General features: G+C 47.1%; 1 protein-coding gene across 1 annotated transcript in view; it reads right to left on the bottom strand.

Moving 5' to 3' along the window:
• The window catches only part of LOC138516859 (homeobox protein EMX1), a 61,939-nt gene that overhangs the window by 23,954 nt on the left and 14,194 nt on the right, over positions 1 to 23,791 (bottom strand). The window contains exon 2 of the mRNA XM_069632302.1: positions 13,007 to 13,191. Coding sequence (XP_069488403.1) covers positions 13,007 to 13,191 — 185 coding nt within the window. The remainder of the gene's footprint in view (positions 1 to 13,006; positions 13,192 to 23,791) is intronic.

Genomic DNA, 23,791 nt, shown 5'->3' with positions numbered 1-23,791 from the left:
GATTCTTTCGATAGGGCCACTATAGTCGTCACCAGATTGATTATCATTGATCATAAGTTTTTGTAATTGTCATTGTTTATTTATTTTGCGCTTCATACCCAGAGGTTTCTAAGCGCCGACCCGGGGATCGAACTTGCGTTGCTCCGCATCATCTTGATTCCAAGGCGAGCACGTTGCCCCCTGAGTTATCCTCCCGAGACAAGATGCTTTTGATTAGAAGGTAAGAGAAGTTTCACTGTTTGACATCGACCCCAAGGTAGTGCTAGATGTTGTCCGTTTAACGCTTGAATCTGTGTCCCACACGCACAGTATTCCCCCAGTCAAGAACAGGGTGACGGACAATGTTGAGCTCTGTGGGCTGCAAGCAGGGCTTTAAGTGGGCAGGGGCCTGCCGGGGCTGGGCCCCGGGAGGGTCTGAAATTTCGTTTTGAGGCGGGGCCCTGCCGGGGCCCACTAATCTCTCCTGGCAGCCCCGGCCACTACACAAAAAGGCATTTTTTTTCTACAGCCTGAAGCTCTCGCTCGTGTGCGAGAGCTTCAGGCTTCAGAAAAAAATGCCTTTCAGCCGTAATGGTGGCGCCGCACCTGCGAGGCATCCCTTTAATCAAGGGATGCACGTGGGCCTGCACCACCATTATGGAGAAAACGTGAGGCCGCTGGAAGCAGAGGACTTGCATTCTAAATACTGAAGCTCCCGCGGATTCGCGGGAGTTTCAGTCTTCAGGAAACGGCCTCTGCTTCTAGTGGCCTCACCCTTTCAGCCTTAATGGTGACGCTGCCCCTCCCCAGCTGTCGAGAGGCAGCGCCACCATTAAGGCAAAATAGGCGAGGCGCTGTCCCCTGCCAGGCAAGCCTTTACAAAATAAATGCAGAGATCAGCACCCTCTCCCCCATAGGGGAGAGGGTGCTAATCTCTACAAAAGGCTGCCTGGCAGCGGTGCAGTAGCCCAGTGAGCCGGGGCTCGTCAAGGGGGCGTGGCCTAACGGCCCATCAAGACCCCGTTGTTAGGCCACGCCCCCTCGATGGGCCCCGGCTCGATTTGTAGTGCCACTTAAGGCACTGGCTGCAAGAGCACAGTGTGGTACAGCAAGCAGGTATTGCAGGAGCTAAGAGGAATCCTTTGCAGATGATCTTTGGGGATGCACTCAATCTATCCTGTCCTCCACTTGTGTCTCAGGGGGAGATAAAAGGTTTGCTGGCTACGGCCCACGGCAGTGGAACAGCCTCCCTCGAGAAACCCAGGCTCTTAAATCCATCTACCAGTTTCATAAAGTCCTTACAACTTTCCTTTGCAAATAAAGGGTAGATGGCGGCTTGAAGGTGGTTATTTCTGTCTCTTCTGAAGAATTGGGCCCTGACATTGTCTGTTGGTTTTCGCTTGATTTCCTGTATACCAGCTGCGTCTTTATAGGAGAACGTTAGTTCTGTGTGTGTTTACAAACGATGAAATCAAATATGATGTAAGCCAATGAGGGCTTTGCAAGGATGGAGTAGAATTTTTGGCTAAGGTGACAGGTGCAGCTCGGACAGCTCTGCTGTTTCTTCAGTTTCTAGCAAGCATTGGAGGTTGCCAAATAAGCACATCCTTGTAGTAGGATCAGTGAGGCGGGGTAGTGTCGGCAATGACGGCCTTGCTGCAGAAGCCAAGTAGGGCGATGTTCTTCATGCAGATCACGGCTTGTGTAGAGGTGCAGTCAGATCTTTTTGAAAGAGTAGCTTGGAGGAAAATCTGTTTTAAAGGAGGCCAGGTGCCTTGTTAGCAGGTGGAGCAGAGCCGGGGATCTTTATCAGGCAAGTGTGATCAAGCTTCATTTTAGAAAATAAATGAAAACATGTACTCGGTCAGCTGCCCATATAGGTCAGGGAATATCTGGAGTGAGTATTGTTATGTTGTGTTATGGTATGCTATTGGAATTTATACTGCCCATTGCTCCCATCCAATAGTTTCCAGGCACTCTGGGAGATCTGGAAGGGAGGCGAGTGTGCTAGGCTGGATGGGTGAGAGGACAAATGAGCTCCATGTGACAATATCCCCGCAAAAAATGTCACCATACAAGAATGGTGCTGTTTCTTTGCGGCAATATTACCCAATGGAACCCTCTGGGACACCCCAGAAACCCCATTCCCATTTACCCCATAAATGATCCCCATAAATAATGTCACCTATGCTGTTTCGCAGCGACTATATGTATGGCGACGTTATCTATGTGGGTATTACCTGATACCGACAAATACTGGACAGTTTTGGTGCTGTGTGAATGCATGCAGTTCAGAAGTACCCGGGTACTGTGTGTGGGTCTGTTTCTAGGCGTTCTGTCTCAAGGGCAAAGAGGCATTTGTGTCCAGGCAGGGACGTCATGTGGCATGGTGCTGCGGTGCATTGGCTGGGCCGTGGTATGTAAGCTGGTTGTAGATGTGTAGACTTCCGCTGTGTGGTGTTTGTAGGTAAGGATTAGAAAATGATGTGTATTTGCGACATAGTGGCGAACAATTTGGAAAACACTGAGTATTGTGGGGAAGAAGTGTCTGGTGCCAGGACAGAGCTATGTACTGATTTACATGAAAATATCAAGCGATTTATTTTAACACGCAGTTAAGAAGAAACTGCTTAATGACACCCATATTTAAGATCCTTGATGTCCTCTGAGTGTCCCTACTCTGCACACCCCTCTTATTAAGCACCCTAGAGCTCTTCTAACACCAGGATAGGCCATTTAGGCCTCTAATGGATCACTACTGCCAAGCTTTGGCTAATGCATATTATATTTTTTCTCATATAATGCCCTTTTTTAACATTCATTTATATCTTTCCAATATGCTGAGGGGGGATAGCTCAGGTGCAACACGTTTGTCTTGGAAGCAAGACAAAGCAGCGCAACACAGGTTCGATGCCCGATCTCGTGCTTAGAAACCAATCTCTGGTATTAAGCGCTTTATAAAAAAACAATTATAATTATATTCCACCCACCTGCTTTCCTCTCTCTGCAAGTGCCCTGAGGCCGTTGAGGTCATGGCTTTTTCTCTGCTGGCCTCAGGGCATGGAACTCTCTGTCCATTCAGAATACTGATAATATTGACCCTGTGCCCTCCCAGCATGCATACATGTGGCAATGCATGCTGGGAGGGCACAGGGTCATTATTATCAGAGCCTCGGGGGGCTACTGATGGCAGAGTTGTCTTTTTATTGGGGACCTGACTCCAACCAAGGCTGGCAGAAGGATATATGAGGCCCCAGAACACATGACAGCTTGGTGCCCTTCATGAGAGAGGATGCAGGGTGGGTTTCTAGGGTCACAATGATGGCCCCTGGTGTAATCCTACCATGGGCAGCTATCTAGAACTGGCTTACCGCAGCACCAGCCCTGGCTGCAAGGGAGGTAAGAGCAGGGAGCGGCTGATACGGTGGTGGTAGGAGCGAAGCAAACTGAAACCTGGGATAATAGAGGTAGACAAGGATGTAGAGGTGGGATGGGGTATCAGGTGGCTCCATGCCAAAGGGGACATCGGTGCTGGACCTTTAGTCCATTTCATGCAGTTCAAGTGAGCCAAGTCTACAACTTCCAGAATGCCGTGGATGGACTGGGGAACGGTGTCCCCAGTGGCACCTGGTAGATCTCCTTGAGCAACAGCTGCATGGTGGATATGGACGTGGTAATGATACTATGTATGGGGCCGGGGTGCCATAATCATATCCAGGATTGAGACGTGTGGAACTGGTGGTGTTGTGCATGAGACTACGGGAAATATTGTGGGTCCGGCTGTCCGTTGCAAAATGCATAGGCCTTTAAAGCCTTCCATTTAGTCTTTCTTTTAGGATTAGTGACATCTAGTTGTGACACTCAATGGCCTAAGTTGCGGAAGAATGTCTGCATGGTAGGAGATGTATAGAAACATCAACACCTTTATCCCGCTGCAGAAACACCACAGACTGCATTCCTCTGGACACAGACAGGAAGATATCTCACCACAACAGTGTCACGACATACTAAAGGGCTCGTCGCCTACAAGGCATGTTCTACATGCCCACCTCTAAGTCAGGGGTGCAAATGTGCAAATAAATGGGACATACTCACACTTTGTGTGAGGAATTCGACCATCCACATGGTGGGCGTGGGCTCGCCTTAGCTTTTTCAAATTGTGTAAGTCAATGGATGATGGTATTCCTACCTCGGGCAAATGTTATGTTATGTTACGTTATCTGCACTTGTAAAGCGCACGGCCGCCCGAAGGCATCATGGCGCTGAGGAGTAGTCTTGAGCGCTCTTCTAAAAGCAAGAAGATTAGACATTTTCCTCATTGCAGAGGGAAGACCATTCCAGAGGGTGGCCTCGGCTATGGAGAAGGCCCTGCCTCCAACCCTAGTACGATGGTATCTTGGGACAACAAGAAGGTCTGCAGTGGATGAGCGTAAGTCCCGCTCTGGAAGATATCGGGAAAATTTGGCCTGCAAGTACTCGGCCCCTTGACCGTGGATAGCCCGATGGACTATACACAGGGCCTTGAAGTGGACCCACTAACGTACCGGCGGCTAATGGAGTGAAGGCAGCACCGGGGTGATATGGGCTCCATACGGAGTACCTGACGCCAGCCTAGCCGCTACATTCGCTGTAGTGTTGTGTCAAGCCAATAGGCTGTGACAGATGCAGCGAGTTACAATAATCTAAGTGGGAGAGAACAAGCGCTGCAACTACTGAAGGGCGCAAACGTTCAGGTAACAAAGGTAAAACATTCTTCAAGATCCTGATGATGACCAGCTTGGCACTCAGCCGTAACTTGTTCAGACATTGAAAGGGCGGCAAAGAGAATAACACCCAAGTTTTTCACTTTGCTTACTGGAATGGGGTTGGGGCCAAGGGAAGAGAGCCAAAAATGTGTGGGGCTATTCCACACAAATTTTCCTATGCTCACACCAGAAGAAACACATAGACCTGTGTACTCGGGTCTGGACACCGCCTGCAGGTACAATCCGCTCCTGTTATATTTAGTTGGAAAATGACAGAGGAGGAGAGCACAATGTCATCCCAAGAAGGGGGGAGAAAAGCTTCCCTCTGTCATGGATAACCGCCTGCTCTTCTGTCAGCCCTACAGCTGGAGGCCTCGATTAACATACAAATAGAGGGTACTTTAAACAGGCCCCCATGGTGCCGGCCAGCAGAGGATAACAAAAAATACAAGAAACCCAACAACCCCTTCATATGTAACTTCAGCCCTGCCTCTCAGTATCAATGACAGTGTACCGACATGTTGCATTAGACACCCCCTGCTAGGGGGACCCCATTCATAAGACACAAGAATGTGGTTTGAAGAAGTCAGAGAGTCTCGTCTCTCAGCATCTTCAAGGGAGATCTGCCACTAACCACCCAGAGAGAGCCATTAACCAAAGGGACTCTTTGATCACAGCAGACAAGAAGGTGGGTGGGATCTAGTATCGTAGGGGAGGGAGCTCTTAATTCTTTCTGTTGAGAGAAGGTTCAGCCCTATTAGTTCTGGGACAACCCTTGTTCCTGTACGACCCCCTTACCTTTTCCTGTTGCAAAGCACTCTTGTTATGTCCTCAAACATACTGAAAGGTTTTGGTAGGGACCCACGATTGGTTCATCTGAAGACTTCATTTGGAGCACAAAGATGAACTCATCCTTGGACCCTGACTGAAGGTACAGTCTGCCTTACAGTGTCTGCCAGTGAAGGAAGGCCAGGAACATCCAAAGAGTGAAGCAAGATCCCTCTCCTTAACCTCTCCCAGGGAACAGAGGGAGAAAATAACTCAGAAGACCCTCCAGCAGCTTCAGAACCGGTACCCAGCCAGCACACAGCATGCACTGCTACGCTCTGCAGTAAGCTGCAGTAAGCTCCCTGGACAGGGAGTGCAAGAGGTATCTGAACCCAAAACCCAGGACAAGGCAGCTGCCTGCAACACACTCTCTAGCTCTTGAGTGTCCGCCTTAAAGGACAACTCAAACCTAAGAGGAGGCGGGGAGACGTGCAATAAGAAGCACTTGTCGCTGTCCGCCTTATAGGGCATTCTCGAGTCAGTCGAGTTCCTCAATCCGCAACCACCTGCAACGCTGACCGCTGTCAAGCCTTGAGCTACCGCTGTCAAGCTGTAGTCTCTGAACAAACCCGAGCCATCTCGACCAGCACTTCAGAACCGTGGATCTGCACTGAGACTAAGATTCCGGACCCTGCGTTTCCGGGAAGGCCTGTCTGCAGCTGTTCGCCAAGCTTCGCTCGCTGAACCATTTTGCTGCCGGATACCCGCTGCTGATTCCCATCTCAAACTCATCTCAAACTCTGTCACAGAGCCATGAAAAGCGCCCTTGAGCTGACTTGACGCTGCCGAGCACCAAGAACAGCTACAGCAAGCAGTACATTATGTTTCTGTCCCCTGGTCCTTCCCAGAATGCCCCTAGAGACATTTTAAGACCCTTTCCCCCTTTTTGCTGAAGCCAAGAAGCTTTTAAAAACTGTTGTGGTTATTAACCATACTAACTACCCTCCTGTCAGTATCCAGAGTGCATCCCTTTTCCCTCTTAGAAAATGCCTGTCCTCTGCATTCCTTTACAGGGTGGTTTGTATTGAGTAGTGTTATTAGATTGTCTGTTGTGACCATGAAAAAGTAGATATTTTTATACAATCTTGACTAGACACTCTTTTTATCATTGGGTATTAATTGCCTTTTTGCTGTGTTGCAAATAACCAACGATCCACGACCTTTAGAGGAGATAAGCCTGCCGTACCGTCCACGTTACCAAAATTGAACAAAGAGGTTTATAGTTTTAATTATATGCTGGTTTAATCCAATCTGTGCGGATCCATTCTAGTGTATTAGAGGTGTGGGGCTTATTGATGGTTTAGAAACTGATATTCACCCCACTGATACCCCGGAATTCGATTTGTCACACTTTGTATACACGTTTTTATTTCTGGTGCAGAAATGAAAGGTCTAAAGACCCCTGTCTGCCTAGAGCAGGGGTCTGCCACCTGTGACAATCCTGAAGTCTTGGACTACGACACCCATCATCTGTCCCCATTTACTATGCTGGGTAATGCTAGTGGTAGTTGTAGTCCAAAGCATTGGAGAGCCAATGTTTGCACACCCCCAGCCTAGAGAATGGCCCAGAGCCTGGTTTGGGTCAGAGCGGGCCAGACATAGGAGAAAGGGCCATATGGTGTCAATTTGCTTTGTAAATAAGCAATCCGCATTGGCATAACCTCCACATTCCAGGCATGCCCACTTAACAAAGGTTTTGTATGAGGTTCGAACTGCAGTTTGACTTTATGAGAATCGATGTAAACTGCGTGCATTTATCATACTTATGTGCAGCCTTGGCACATGCATATAGGACAGGGTGACCAGATTTTCAAAATAAAAACCAGGACAGGCAACTGAAATAGAAGTAGGACTAAAGTTGCACGGGTGAGAAATACAAACAGGACTAAAACGCAAACAGGACTCTGATTAAACTGTAGTTCTATTTCTGTGTCGGTGGCCTGTCTCGGTGCACGTTGGGGGAGAAGAAGACTGATTGAGGAAGAGAGGACTTGGATAAAGAGAGAAGGTATGGGGGTGAAAAGCGAGTGGGGATGGCCTGATCTCTGATTTTTCAATCGTTTCTCTCCTAAAAACAGCACAGTCTCCACCCCACCCTTAAATTTCGGGACAGGGTTTTTAAACTGAAAAAAGCCTCGGGACACTAGGACGGAGGGGCAAATTCCAGCAAAACTGGAACGTCTGGTCAGCCTAACATAGGAAAAATGAATAATTACTGCCATAGTGTACAACGCTGTAGAAATACATCACAAGATGCGTCCCTCTGAATAGACATTGCGGCGTACACCTCTCTAGGGGTACATCACACCATATGTTCCGCTCTAGATAAAACAGGAGCAGAAAGATCTAGAACTCTACATCATGCCACAATAAGGTAGAATTGATACAAAAGCTGCAATAACAACGATGCACGTCCCTAATCCAGTGATTTAGAACTACAATTGCTACTGCTAATGATCATGGAAAGTGAAGAAATACTCAGACGAACCAGCAATTGGATTCTCTCAGAAGCACTGCTGTCATGCTCTCAGCAATTATGCCGGAAGTGCAAGGAGTGATGTAGAAACTACTCGACAGTCAGTTAGAAGAGGTGTGTATGCTTTTAATGCCTTGCACATAGCGGTACACATGTTCAGTTGTAAGAGCATTTCTCCGTGAATATGAACAATGGCAAGTGTTTTACTGAACACGTATGTCAAGCATATCTTTATTGGTGTTTAAAAGGCACCAGCTGTGAGCAGAGTAATTTTACAGCGGGGAGGGGGGTGTTCTGATCTCCACAGCCTTGGCACTTTCAGATCAGTTTAGTGCAGGGGCGGGAAATGCTGGAGGAGTAAAGGAAGGGGGCTGTGACACATGAGGCAGGATGTACAGAACACATGCAAGCATACCTTGTGCTTGGTATGAATTCCATCGATCTTCACAACCCGCGGTCGAAGTGAGCGGGAATGGTTGGGAGCGGCGTTCAACTACTTTTATTTTTTACTGTTTACAGTTCCACTACGTTTTGCAACCATTTTCACCATTCTGGGAACTGTTCGTTTGTGAAGTTAAAGCACACTTCCCCACTTTACTACCTGATTGGAGTTACAGCAAAACTGAAATCTCTTTCAACTGAATTCGCTGTCAATCAGCATAACTGCAACCCTTGCACTTTAAGTGCAAGAAAAATGGTCCATGACCACCAGCAAATACTATACATGAGAACCAGCGAATGCCAACTTTCTGTAGGCCTATAACCGAAGGATGCATGCAACAGAGTGGAGGTTCAGCACACACTGCAATTGCCATCTCACGTGTCCTCCGAAAACCTGTCCGTCATCTACAAGCAGAAGTACAAACTTTCCAGCGGTAGGTTCCCACATTTTCCAGACCCCACCCGCCAGCACTTTGCATTTCAGAAGAGCTATAAAAAGCGGCCGGTTTCAATCTATGCTTTGATAACATTATATATATACATACAATTAATATTATTATCCAGTCGTATGACTCAATTTATTGACTTTGGGAGAATGAAGGGCTGAGTCGGCACCTCCTGAATTCGGTGCAGTGTTCTATAAACTGAACACAAACGTCAGAGCCTCACTCGCCGACTGACTTATCCTGCTGGCCATACTTGTTGACCGGCCTTTCTCACTGGTTATGGTTGTCTCCTCTGGACTGCGACAACTTCCATCTCTACGTTTGCTCCAACACTCGCGTTAGCGTTTAGAAGCGACTATTTGGAAGTTTGAGCACTTTACAAAATAAATAAACAACAAGCGTACAGATGTTCCGGTGTTTTTGTTTAGGATTTGTATCCCGTAACACGCTGTAACTTTGGAAATGATGTGGGTTTACGGATTACCAAAAACACGAATTGTGTGTTGAATCTGGTTTTGCATCTGTGATTTTTAAGCTGCTGCAACATGCAACTAACCCACTGAGCTATCTTACCGTCCTTGCCGAACCACATGTCATGTAATTGTCATTTCCCAGTAGGACTATTTCCCTCTAACGTACTGCAGCTTTTCCCACACAAGTTTGGCATAGGCAAAATGAAAGATTAAATCCCACCCAAAGACGTGTATTTCCATAACACTTCCTCTCCTGCCCACCAACTCTCCCTCCCTCCCCCGCAGATAGTAACACTGCCCCCGTGTGGTGTGGGGTTGTTTAAAGCATCACATTAGAGCACTGGGATAAGACAAGGTCAACGGAGGCCGATGACGACACATGTTCTTACTTGGTTTTAGTGAGATAGATGTCCAGGCAGGGATCGCGTGCATTGTACTGGCTGACGGACGTATCACACTGATGAAGTCCCAAAAAGCCTGGACACGGTTCCCAACGCTTATGACAAAAGGATGTGTGTGCACAGGACTCCATCCCTGTGTTTGCACAGTGGGCGCTCTGGGCGTGCACGCGCAGTACAATGGGGGTATTAGGGCTAGTTAGAGACAACGGGGCCGACGGCAAAGACGACCCCAGTAATGCAAATGAAGACCCCTCAAGCCGTGACAATAACTCAGTGGGTCAATGTAGCTACTGCAGAGGTCTGCGCACAGTCACAGGTTGCAATCCATGGCTGTCCAGTGCAGACTTTGATCTTTATGTGCTCACTAACACTAGTCCCAGTGAGCTGCGTTATAATGCCACCTATTTTTTACAGCGTTATGAAGCTGCAAGACAATATACACAAGCGCTATAGAAAATAAATTAGGAGATGATGAATTTCACTAACACCGTTGACTTTAAAGTCTTGTCACCTGGCCACAGGCGCGCACCAGCACCCCCAGAGACACAATGGGCCTCATTACACGGTAGGCGGAGGACCAAGGTGCTATTAGCACCTTGGTCCATGCCCGTCAAATACCGGAACCGCCTTGGAGGAAAGGGGAATTGCCGCCCTATTCCAAGGTTGGCGGGGTGGTAATTCCCCCTTCCCCCATTGCCCTTCCCCATTCCCATTTTTGCGCAATAGGGCATTATGGGAATGGGGAAGGTGCTAATTACGGTACCGCTAATGGCAGTACCGTAATTAGCACCCTGGCCCCTTTGCGGGTTGGTTTTTAACGCCTGCTAAAAAGCAGGCGTTAAAGTACCAACCCGCAAAGGCACCTCGTAGTAAGGCGGTAAGGGTTAACGGTCACCGGTACCATTACCGGTGACCGTTAACCCTTACCGCCTTCCGTGGAATGAGGCCCATTGAAATGCAATAGGCTTATCCTTAACACGTTCACGTTGTGTTAAAGGTGCGCTGTCTGCAATTTCTAGATCTAAACTATCTAGAAGTTCACATTTTAAATTGGAGTAATGATTCAGGAAAAAAGATATTTATTTTGCTTGCTCCACATTAGCCAAGTGTAAAGTGATGTTTTCTTTTTGGTCAACACTAGCGGTACCACCAGGCCTTGCCCGGGTATTCACGTGGGGGTCTGCTATAGCCTTTTGTACGTTTTATTGTGTCATTACTACCTAGAAAAATCGCAAAATCGGCAATTTCCCGAAATCGCCTATACTGACAGCACAGGGCAGGGCACATTGTTATTGTAATGGGTTATATATAACACGCTAAATACCCAGAGGTTTCTAAGCGCGGTCCCCGGGATCAAAACTATGTTGCTCCACGTCGTCTTGCTTCCAAGATGAGCCCATTGCCCCTGAGCTATCCTACCGAGACTATGGTTGGGGCTGGTCGGATTTCACTATCACCAGTACACTTCAGACTAGTATGCCAACCTTGGGGCAAAATGTAAGTCCACTAACTGTTGTGGGGCTGGAGCCAACAATCGCAACATCAGCAATCTGCCGGTATTGCCTATAATGATAGCAGAGGGCCGGACCCCGCCCTGTGCAGAGCGAATGGGTGGGGTAGGTCAAATGTCACTATCGCTGGTACACCCAAGACTGGTATGACGACCTGGGCCAAAACTTCAGCCCACCAGGGGCTGGAGCCAACCCTGAACATACAAACACACTTTCACAAATGTATGAACATATGCTTTCAGGTTCTCAAAGTTTATGTTTTCCCTTAGGCTTCTGTGATTTTGTAATTGGTAATTTGTTTTATATAAAAATTGTGAATTGTGATTTGTATTTTGTAAAAGTTCTTTTGGAACTGATTACAAATATATAAATAATAATAATAATAATAAATATATATAAAAACACACGTCACAAAAGCCACAATGCCCTCTAGTAACCATCACTGGAAGTGAGCCTCCAGTTCAGAACTACATCAACAAGTTATTGTAGGTATGCAAATTAGCCCAAATTCAAGCCTTTTGCTCCATAAAATCGTCTTTGTCTTAAAGGGCAGTGCTACTTTATATATAGCTCCAACAACAAACACATACTTTTCTCGAGACTGCAGACAACTACACGCCTGTTTCACCCTTATTAGGGATCATCACTGCAGTTTCGTCTGATAGCCTTGTGGTTGGAGCATAAGGGCATGACAAGCAAATTCCTGCAAAGTTATGGTGGGTTTAAAAATACTTGGAAAAAAAAAACATTTCTATAATGTGAAAGTAGAATAATCAGTTTGAGCCGATTCACACATGCCACAGCGCCACCTAGTAGCCATCACTGGGTGTTCAACTCCAATTTAGAGCCTCATCAGCATGGCATTGTGGGTATGCAAATTGGTCAAAATGCCCGCCATTTGCTCCTGAAAAAATGTCTTTGTGTTACACGGAAATGCTCTGCAGCCTTGAGAAATCTCAGTCTTGGGTTGAATAAGCTGTGTATAAAATAGCTCCTTGCTTGTGTGGGTATATTCACTGTGTATCGACTATTGGTACAGCCAGACTGGACTGTTTCTTCACGTTGATGTGCTTGTTGTATACATAAGTGGATACAAACTTTTAGGAATCAAGCCCATTATGTTCGCCATTAAAAGTGGAAAAACGTAGGTGCATTTTGCATAATGTTAGTTTATGTCCCTGCTCCTCTATCTCATCCTATATAATAAAGGGCCAGATGTATGTTTGTCCAATGCACTCATGCGCAGTACGGACCGCCCGAATACACATAACTTCACCTGTTGTCACCGCTAGAGGGAGCTGTTGCCTTAGGATATAGAGTGGTCCTACTGTGTTAATTTCTTTACCACATAGCTTCAACTGTTGTCACCGCTAGAGGGAGCTGTTGCCTTAGGATACATAGTGGCTCTAATGTGCCTGTTATGTTTCTATGAACAGAAATTAGATAAAAATACACCACATAATATTTGAGCACTCTGAAAATGTCTTCCTCTACGCACTTTGGCCTGTGTACACAGGCTTGCACAGTAGTTGTAGATAATTGAGCAAACGGGTTTAGACAGGAAAGGGTCGACAGTAGAGAGAGGGCTACACACACAAACAGTGGGAGGCATAGATAGTGGCAGAGAGATGGACAGAAAGATAAAGAAGGCGGTATAGAGATGACAGGCTTCACATATAGGCCTCCCGCCCGCACTGGGTGCTCACCTGTGTTTCCGAAAGGCTGAGGCTACTGGCTAGCTGTTTCCTCTCGGCCCCCACCACATAATGGTTCTTCTCAAAGGCTCGCTCCAACCGTAGCAGCTGGGAGGGGGAGAATGCCGTCCTGATCCGCTTGGGCTTCCGGGCAAAGGGGCCGTGTAGTAGCAGGCTGTCCTGGGACACTTCACTCCCTGCAACAGACAAAGGGCAAGCGGGTGAGAACCTGCCTGCACTGACGTCATGTAAGCAGGCACTGGAAGGGCAGTTGCTGTGATTAGCAGTAGGCATAATTTAATGTTGCCAGTAGGCCTTAAAATGGATGACAATCAATTCAATAAAATCAGGTGACCCACCAAGAAACTTTTCCCAGTAAGCCAGTCTAGGGCCACTCTATTCAACTGGGGACAGCCAATCCGCCATGCCAAACTTCCTGTATCCTTATTTCACACAGCACATTGCAATCCAGCCATAGAACAGCGCCCTTTCTCAGCACTGTCACAAGGCTCTCTGAAACCAACTCTCATGTTTGTACATTCAACTGCACCTTTACTTTGCGGGGCATTATTAGTTTAATCCATCACGGTCATCTCACCAATCATAAGGCTGGGGAATGAATTCTAGGATCAACACCGCCAACTTTTTATTTCGATTTCAATATGTTTTACAAGCTTTTCTGTTGCATTTCCCATGCGCCATTCTGAACGTAGCTGTGTAGAACGATTGTATCTTAAAATCTCTTCATAATAAGTTTCCCGGTGCAAGGATATCAATTTTCATGCAAAGTTAGCTGCCCTCTGAAATATTATCTATCTATCGATTCTCACAGAAACATTTCTGGGCATCATGAGTGGAGATTCCTCCCTTGCTTAATGATCAATATTTCTTTGATCCACTACCAATGACTACACACGCACCTCTACTCCCACAAGCGCACACCCTCACTATGAAAATCATTGTACCTTTCCATTTGTTCTCCTGTTCGTTCCTAACCTACTCCAACTCTTCTCCTTTGACTCTTTTCCTTTCCAGCGTACCCCACTGCCTGGTTAACCCCAGGAAGGGCCACAATAGGCCTCCCCAGAAGACGGGCGTCTGCACTATAAGACTACTACTGTGGTGATGGGTGCGTTATAAAAGCTTTTTGACATAACATATAGCACAACATTGACCACAAGTGGCCTTTCAGCATCGGTGAGATCCTTCTAGCTGATGGTTGTCTGACTGCTTTATAGAGTTCAAAATATTTCCAGATGGTCAATTGGTTCTCTCGAGCTCTGGGCTGCATCTGTAGCTTGTTCCGAAGGGATGGGGACGAATGAGAGAAAGCACGTCCACTGGATCTGCCCCATTTAGTGCCGAGGGCTGCCAATTTGCGGAAGAGGATAGAGGTGGGCCTTTTCAGAAGAGACAGTGGACCAAGTCCGTAATGATATGATATGATAGGTTATTTATAACGCGCTTAATACCCAGAGGTTTCTAAGTACGGACCCAGGGATTGAACCAATGTTGCTTTGTGTCATCTTGCTTCCAAGGCGAGCACGTTGCTGCTGAGCTATCCTCCCGAGACGGGAATCTAAGCTTGGTAATCCATGCAAAGTGTCTGGAACTGGATTACACTTGTCCACTAGGACTATATGAACAGCTACAATTGGTGATGAAATGAGCTCTCTCATTGGTCTGTTTATTAGCAGACAGCTGCATTTTGGAGCCTCGGCACTCAGGCAATAACATTTTCATTTGCCAAGGTAGATGCCAATAGCAAAGTCCAACAAAGACGGCCCTGATGCTGCAATGGCCCCGGTTCTGTGTGGTTGGTCAAGGCTCAGAAATTACTTTTCGATCATATGAAGGTGGTATAAGCCGGGTTTCACAATGTTTGCAATTTGTGGGGCCCAACAAGTGCACCATCAGTCACGACACCCGAATTTTAAGAGCGCCAGGGGAGCACGCCGGTGGTGATTGTGCGCGGTACAAATATCCGTTAACATTAACCATTGGATGGAACACAGCAGCCACTTAGACTGACAGTCCAGAATGACTAAAAATCCACACATGTAGGGTGGAGAGGGTGCTCTGTGCTTTGTATTTAGTTAGGTTTAACTTGGAGGCATGTCTTTCCTATCCAGTTGTCAAGAGAGAGGGTATAATGTTTAGATGGACCCCTGACCTCAGAAACTGCTGCGGACGATGAGAATCAGAGGAGGATTTGGGGGGCATCTGCTTTGTTAAAGAGGCGGAGCCCAAAGAGCGGATCAGCGTCACAAGGGGAGATAGGTAGATATTGACTAAAGGTGGCGAAGGCTCTGAGCCCTGCGTAATGCCACCCCAGAACACAGATAAGGCTGATAATACAGGTGGCATGGATTTACTGTACTGTAGTTGGCTTAGAAGCGATTGCATCCGCGCTCTACCAAAGCCGGCCACACCCGTGCCACACCTGTCTTGCATTGAGAGGCTCACAGTCTCAAGGGCTGTAGACAGTTGTACCTGCACAAGTACCCCTTTCACTTCCCAACCTATGGCCATCCAATGAGGCTATGTTGTGTGTTTTGTCCCACTGTGTGGTTGGTGGGGTGCAGATGTTTACAGGGGGTGCAAACGGCTGTTGTCCCCTCTGGAGAAAAAAAAAGCTGCACCACCTGCCCAGGTGGGAAATTGGGCGACAGTTCCCCCAATCACTGGAGTCATTGGAGGTTTTAATCAAAATAGTTGCTATTACTGCCTCTTCTGATGGGACAGAGACTACTCCCTGGGTGTGAATACCGGGTGTTTAAGGTGTTCGCCAGTCCAGTGGTAATTGTGGGCTGTTAAGGCAAATCGTAGTGTGAGGATAGGATCCGGACACCTGGATGGTCATAAATAAGGTGGGAGTGTCCACTACAGAAAGGGGTGGAACCAATCTGGATAGATACCAGCTATACATGTTTCTAGCAGGTTTAAGGCAGTGTTTTAGAGAAGGAAAGGCGGGAGGAATTTTGATCTTGGTCGCCTTGTAACAGCTTTGAATTCTCTGGCCAAAATGGATAGCTAGCTGCTTGCACTTGTGGGCACATGACTCCTGAGGGATTTCTAATGACTCCTGAGGGATTTCTGAAGTTTCTGATTATTTTGAAAAGAGCCTCCTTCTGTGTGTCTTGGAATTTGGAGACCTGAGTCATCTAAGAGTTTGCTAAGTACTAGGAGTTAGCCTGCACAGGAGGGCAGGGTGATTGTAAAGAGCAGTCTGTTTATCTATGTCTGTCTGCCTGTCTATCCCTATCCACGTATCTACCTGTAAATAAGGCTATCTATATCTATCCAAATATCTCTCAACCATTTGTGGTGCAAAGGCGGGTGAAATCACCCAATTTGGTTTTTGGCGGGTGAGACGCCCATTGGAATGAATGGGCGTGCAGGAGGCTTGGTGGGTGCCTTTACAAGGCAGGTGACACCCGCCAAAAGCATGTGAGTTGAGAGCTATGTATCCACCTATGTAGCGATAGATATCGAAAAGCATAGCCGGACTCACCCCCCTCAAAACGGTCGGCGGCACTTGCTCCTGTCAACCAGACTTCCAGTCCTCCATAATTTTGAAATCTTTTATTGGCTTTCAGGTATTCACAGATAAGACAGACAACACACGAACGCGTTTCACCGACTCCTGGCATTCCTCAGAATGTGCACCATTTTAGTTGTGAATACATTTATACCAAACGTAGTCCCTTCTCTATTGCATTGGCTCACATCACACCCGGTTTTAATGATGTAATGATGTTTCAGGTCAATAGATAGATATAGACATTTCTATCTCCCTATTTACAGATATGTCCACATCGCTCTATTGGTCTATATGTTTATTGATCAATTGATGTGTCCATCGATCCATCTATTGATTGGTCAAGCAATCTGTCGATCTGCCACCCTAACTAGCTGTCTGTAAGTTCTGGTTTTCAAAAGTGGAATAACCGCTGCACCCACGAGCATTGTACTCGGTCAGAAAATATAGCTCAGGACAAAATAGAAAATATTCTGAAATATAGAAAATATGCAATATGTGACCATATGAAGTTGAAACACTCATTTCTGGCCTCAGAAAACTCCTACAAATAACTGAACTCCACTCCACCAGAAAATGTCCTCACGGTGACCAAAGTAATCATGACGCTGTAGAAATTAAAAGCCGGTTAGCCATTATGGGCCCAATTCATGGAATTTTTTGCACGGTTCAAAGTGACTTTGCACTGCTGAAAAGTGACTTTTCACTGCCCACACAATCCCTGATTCATGGAACTGTACAAACTTTATTTTGTACTGCAAAAATGACTATGCACTGACTTTGCACAGACTTTGCACAGCAAAAATACACTTTGCACAGCTCGATTAAATCAGAGTTTGCGTCGGCAGTGCAAAGTCACTTTTCAGCAGTGTCAAGTCACTTTGAACCGTGCAAAAAATTCCATGAATCAGGCCTGTATGACTGAATCAGGCCCGTATGACTGTTCTTATAATATAGCATGTTTTGGCGTTTTATTCGGACTTGTATCGAGCTTTCGACTCTTGCTTAACATAGGAATATTACAGTGCCAATATTATGATGATAAGATAACTAGTGCAAAGGAAAATCATAAAATTAGCTCAAATTACAGGTCACAAATAAAGGAAGGAAGGTGATCTTTAAAGACAATGAGCCTAATTCACAAAAAGTTTTGCGCGCGGCAAAGTGACTTTGCACTGCAAAAGTACTCTTTGCATCGCGCTAAGTGGGCCTAATTAAGCAAACAGGCACTGCACTGAGCACCTCGGATTTAGGGCCTAATTCATGGAACTTTTAGCGCAGTGAAAAGTGACTTTGCACTGTCAACAAACACCCTGATTCACAGAGTGGTGCAAAGCATCTTTTTGCAGTGCAAAGTGACTTTGCAATGGCCTTGCACTGGTGCAAAGAGACTTTGCACTGTAAAAATACACTTTGCACCACTCTGCGAATCAGAGTGTTTGTTGGCTTGGCTAAAAATTCCATGCATCAGGCCCCTAATCTGCGGGAATCACGACAAAATAAGTGTGAAATCATTCCGTGAAATAGCCGTTTTGAACCCATTGCTCTGTATGGCAACATGTAGTATTTTTACATATGACAAATATAGTCATTATGTAAAAAATGGATCAGATATCGACAATTAAGAACGCCAATAGTGTTTGATTGGCGGCTGGCCATGGGCAATATTGTGATTGCAGGGCAATTTGACTTTCTGTGCAGCAATAATGCCCTACTCTGCCTCACATTGGTCCATTAATAGTCACATGATAAAAACATGATGTATTTATTTATATATTTATATAGCGCCGGAGCCCGCAGGCATCAGGGCACATCAAGAGCAGAGGTCATAGCCAGAACCAGGAATTATCACTCAAACAAGGCAGTTTTCAGTTGTATCCTAAATTTCAGGGGTGTCTTTTATGGTATGTAAAGCAGCCAGAAGCTTATTCCATTCCTGGGCAGCTTGCACCGGGAATGAAGAGTTATATCCCGAGATCAGATTCGTTTTACAAAATGGCCTGCTAGTGCTTTGCTCGGATAATTACTACTAGTGCTTGAAACACCATTTGCTCTATGGGCGCATTATAAATATCCAACAAATTAAATAAATAAATATCTGAACTGTTGACTGCACTTTTGCAGTGCATAGTGCACATCTATGCCCACCACTGGAGGACACTGGAATAAAAATATAGCCCTTAAGCTGTGTCTGCGGGCTATGCCCCCTATGGTCCCTCCCTCTTCTCAATCAATAGACCACCACTGTGTAACTCCGGCGCAGTCAATATTCCCCACATATGGCTTGGAAGTACAGTCCATATCAGGGCTGTAATGCCCAGGCGATTTTCCAGTACGAACTGCACATACAGCATGGTGCACAGGAAAAGAAATATGACAATAGTGAAAATGTTTGGGTACACAATGTTCCCCCACATCAACTGTTCCCAATGTCCAAAGTTCATTCAAAAAACCTGGGAAAAGCGTTATAAGGGTGTTGAGAAAATGTGTCTGCCTTTAAAAATGATAGACACCCCATCTATACAAAATAATGTAGGAGATATAATATATGATATGGCATTAATGACGCGCCTGTACACCTGTGTTTCTAGGCGCCACAAGACAAGGGAGGGAACACATGGGGAAGAAAAGACAAACAATCCTACTAGGCCTTGTGTCATTCGGATCGTGCAAGTGCAACACCGAGAAGTGCAAGGCCAAGGGTGAGAGGGAAGTGCAAGTGAGAGGGAAGGGGGAAGTGAGATTAGGGTTGCATGGCTCTGAGTAAGTGCAGCCAGGGCAGCGCAGCATTGGGTAAGCGCAAGGAGGCAGTGCTCATGGAGAGCCTGGTACCCAGTGAGACTCTGAAGGTACCAAGCAACCAGTCGGCGCAGCAGACAGGTAAGTTAACAAGGTTAGGGCAGATGGGGAGCAGGTGCAAGTGGATCTAGGTCACCTGGCCTAAGCCCCGCCCACCTGGTGCCTTCCTGCCTGCCGCTCTTTTTCACCACTTAGCAGGCGCCACCCACCTGGTGCCTTCCTTCCCCATCACTGTCTTGTGGCCAATGCTGGATTTGACTTTTATGGACTTCATTCATTCACAGTGTGTCACTCTTTCTCAACTCTCATGCTGGACTTCCTTTGCATCTTGTACTCATGGTGGCCCTGAATCATGCTGTTCCCATCTTCATCTTGTATCCTGGCTTGCAACATTATGTGTTACTACTGACTTCTGCAATTGTATTCGCTCTCCACTCTTGCTTCTCCACTCTTTTTGACTGCTTACTCTCTTTTCTCTCCTCCTTTCCCTTCTCCCTTTTCCTATCTCCTCCCCTTACTTTCTTCTATGCACTTACTCTATCAGAATTGTCCCTGGACCTAGTATGATAGCAACCTCTTCTGTTTCCTCCATCCTCCCATTACTGTTTTTTTCCTCCCCACCACCCCTCCAGCACTATCTGAAATGTCGTCAGGCCTAGTATGATAGTCACTTGTTTTGTTCCTCCCCTCCCTTTCGGCACCCCTCTCCCTCACCTTTTGTTTTTCTCCGGCTCTACCAGAAATGTCATCAGGCCTAGTATGGTAGCCGCCTGTCCGGTTCCATTTCCTTCCCACTCTCCCTCTCCCTTTCTTATCTATGTCTTAGCTCTTGCACTATCTGAAAAGCCGTCAGGCCGAGTACGATAGTTAATTTCACATCCTTACTGTTCATGGCCTGTAAGAATGTGGTTGTATTTTCCCTTGTTCCCTCCCTTGCCTTGAAGCGCTTTGAAACACATTGTGTATAGGCGCTATATAAATAAACGATCATATCATACCAGGAAGCGAGAGATAGAAGGTGGTGAAAGGTTTTGGAAATATAAACATGTATATCATGTTTCCCGCCTACTAATTCCATCCCCTGCAATAAAATGCACCATGTAGAATGCTGCAAGGACAGAATTAGTGCTCCGTGAGCGTGCAGTCCCTATAGTAACTCCGCCACGTGGCAGGGAGTAAACACTACCCTCATGGCGCATCCTCCATGGGGTCACATAGATATAAATAGCGTCTACGACACTGGGTGTTTGTATTTTTTCAGGTATGCAGAGTACGTGTGATGTAAGCTGTCAAACACTATCTGGAGGGGGAAAAAAATGTCCCCATTGAAAAGTAGCACCTAGGGTGGAGGGTGGAGGGAGCAGCCAATCAGTGTCCTTGGATTGTGGGCTGAAATTGCTAATCTCAAATGGCTGCATTCCCTGCTCCACACTGACCATCTTCTCCAGATCCTCCCTTCCTTCATTTTTTAAAGTAACCTCCCTCTCCAGCCCTACTAACCTGATTTTGGCAGAGGATCGCCGCCTTGCCATGTCTCCCTTTGTCGGCCACTATGGAAATGGAAGATTGGCTCCATAGGGATCCCCACCTTCCAGCTCCATAGCGGCCATCTTGGTGTAGTATTTTGTTTCAATGAACAGGATGCCGTGCAGCGTCCTGTTCATTCAAACAAAATACAATGCCCCTAGCACCCCGGTTTACCGGATCGGCAATCTGGGGTGCTAATAGCCTTAACACCCTATCCAGTGGGCCGGACGTCTGGTCACCCTAGTATAGGGTCTGAAAGGCACAGATGTGCCACCACTCACATCGACTCAGCCTTTTAGTCTTCCCAGGTTGATGAAATGAGCGGGGTGGTACCACTGTCTACGCTCTAGAATCTGCACAGCAGATTGGGGGATGTCCGTGGAGTGTTCCTTCAGACCGGGCCACGGCTCATTTCATCAACCTGGGAAGGATAAAAGGCTGAGTCGATCTGGGTGGCTGCTCAACTGCCTTTCAGAACCTATACTAGGTTGACCAGACGTCCCATTTTCACAGGGACTGGTCTATAATTGGGCCCTCTGTCCCTCTGTCCAGAGAGGTGTTCTTGATTGAAAACCCCCATCCCAGTTTTAGGGAATGGGAAGGTGACAGTAAATAAAAATAACATGTTCTGAGTGTTGGCCTCTGAGGACGAGACTCAAACCCCCCACCTCCAGCTAGTTGTGTGCATGAATTGCTTGTGGCACAGAGAAAGGCTGAACACATCTAGATATCAAGGCATGTAATGTGTAACAGACCTACAGCCTATTCATATTTACATGCTTTGCTTTTTTTAAACTGTGTTGTAGTTGAGGAGCTAAACCGTTCACACTAATTACCAATAATAATCAAGTCCATTATATTCATATAATATTAAAATACACCAATGAGCATTACTTAGAATATACTGGACATGTTGTTTACGTGATGTTATCAAAAGTGAAAACCCCACCATGTGTATGCAGATGGAGTGGGGTTGTTGAATGGAGGGGAGGGCGTTTGGTCGTTGGGTTAGTGTGGGAGTGGGTTAGTCCTTCTTTTGTGTTCTTTGCCGTCCCGGTTTTCTATGTTGATAATCTGGCCACTCTACCCTGTACACCTCCCGGAAGCAGACATTAAACACACTAACCTGCTAGCACGTCCGACGCGTGCTTAGAGCGCATGCGTGTGGACATGAGAGATGGGCGGCAGATGCCATTTCTAGCAGCACTCTCACTCACTCTCCGTGGCCCCAATCTTTGCTATGGATGTCAATGGACTGTAAACCGTACTTTTTACAGTTTAAGTGCGTGAATTACAAAATAAAGCATTTGTACTACCTGGTATGGAATGGTCCACTACTGCGTTGTAGCCCAAGGGCCTTACAGCCGAACCAATGAAAGAATGTGATTTTCTAGAGTGCTTGCAGAGACACCCTCGTAACCTGATCAAAAACAGGTGCCAGAAGGCAAAGGGCATTTTAGCAACTCCTGGAGCACAAAATGCTGGTGGATTTGAACTTGTGACCTGTATGCTAGTCGGAGTTCGTACAGCAGCTGCATTGACCTGCCGTGCTACCTTTCCTGCTTGGCAGCAATGCAAGCCGCCCTATCTCCCGGACAACTTCATCGTGAAGATTTACAGCCGCGATGGGGCGGGCCCTTTCTTCTCGCCTCCCGCGCCCGAGAGCTGGAGAGCGGCCCTGTAATTAAGCTTATTTGGGGCTTATTACAGCGCATACATCACAGGAGGACTCCCTTTGAAAGGGCCTTATCTCGGTGCTCCCATCCGAGCCGGGGTCAGGCCCGGGGAAGAGAGAGGTACTACCACTGACAAATCACCTGCTTGGCACCCAGGGCCCCATCCGCCCACCAGGAAACCCGTGCTCAAGGCGCCTACGAGGCCTTTGCGCGGTTTTAAATCATTACACAGCTTCTAGTCACCCGGGGGGGAGGACAGGCACGAAATGGAGAACACCGCGTGCCAAGGGGGGCACTCCGCTTCCATGCGTGTACATGACCAGTGTGCCAAGAGGACCACTGTACTTCCATGCAAATGCCTGACCAGCATCACAAGGGGGAACAGTGCTTCTATGCAGATACATGACCAGCATGCCAAGGGGGGCACTGTCCTTCAATACATATACACGACCACCATGCCAAGGGGGCACTGTGTTTCCATGCTTATACATGACCAGCATGCCAAGGGGGGCACTGTGCTTCCATGCATATATACATGACCAGCATGCCAAGGGGGGCACTGTGCTTCCATGCATATATATGGCCAGCATGCCACAGGGGGAACTGTGCTTCCATGCATATATACATGACCAGCATGCCAAGGGGGGCACTGTGCTTCCATGCATATATATGGCCAGCATGCCACAGGGGGAACTGTGCTTCCATGCATATATACATGACCAGCAGGCCAAGGGGGGCACAGTGCATCCATACTTAAACATGGCCCGGCATGCCACGGGGGGCACTGTACTTCCATGCATATACATGACCAGCATGCCAAGGGTTGTACTTTGCTTCCATGAACATATATTTATTGGGGGCAGCTGGTGGTGGAGAACCATATGGACAATGCTTTGCCCCTTCCGTGGGCCCTGGTCCCCAGGCTAGGCAGTGGTGAGGGCAGACTGCTTCTCACTGCGAGGAGGGGTGGCTGTTCAGGCCGATAGGAGTCTCGGGGGTCGGGCGTCGGGATCAGGATGCAGTCGGCATGGCAGGCAGTGGCGGGCGACTCGCTGCCATGCACCACCACGGGGTCGGAATGGACCACCTGTCAGAATTAATGTAAATTACAGCTGACTGCTGTTTTGTAATATTGACGGACCGCATTTCAGGGATTACTTAATTTCTACTATTTCCTAAAACTCAACCCATCCAAAACGGAATACCTCCTCATCTGCCCTCACCCGCCCAGGCGCAAACCCAATCTCACCGCTG

This window comes from Ambystoma mexicanum, chromosome 6q, assembly GCF_040938575.1.
Source record: "Ambystoma mexicanum isolate Mex_15411 chromosome 6q, UKY_AmexF1_1, whole genome shotgun sequence".
Taxonomy (NCBI): domain Eukaryota; kingdom Metazoa; phylum Chordata; class Amphibia; order Caudata; family Ambystomatidae; genus Ambystoma; species Ambystoma mexicanum.
This window is presented reverse-complemented; position numbering and strand designations above follow the sequence as displayed.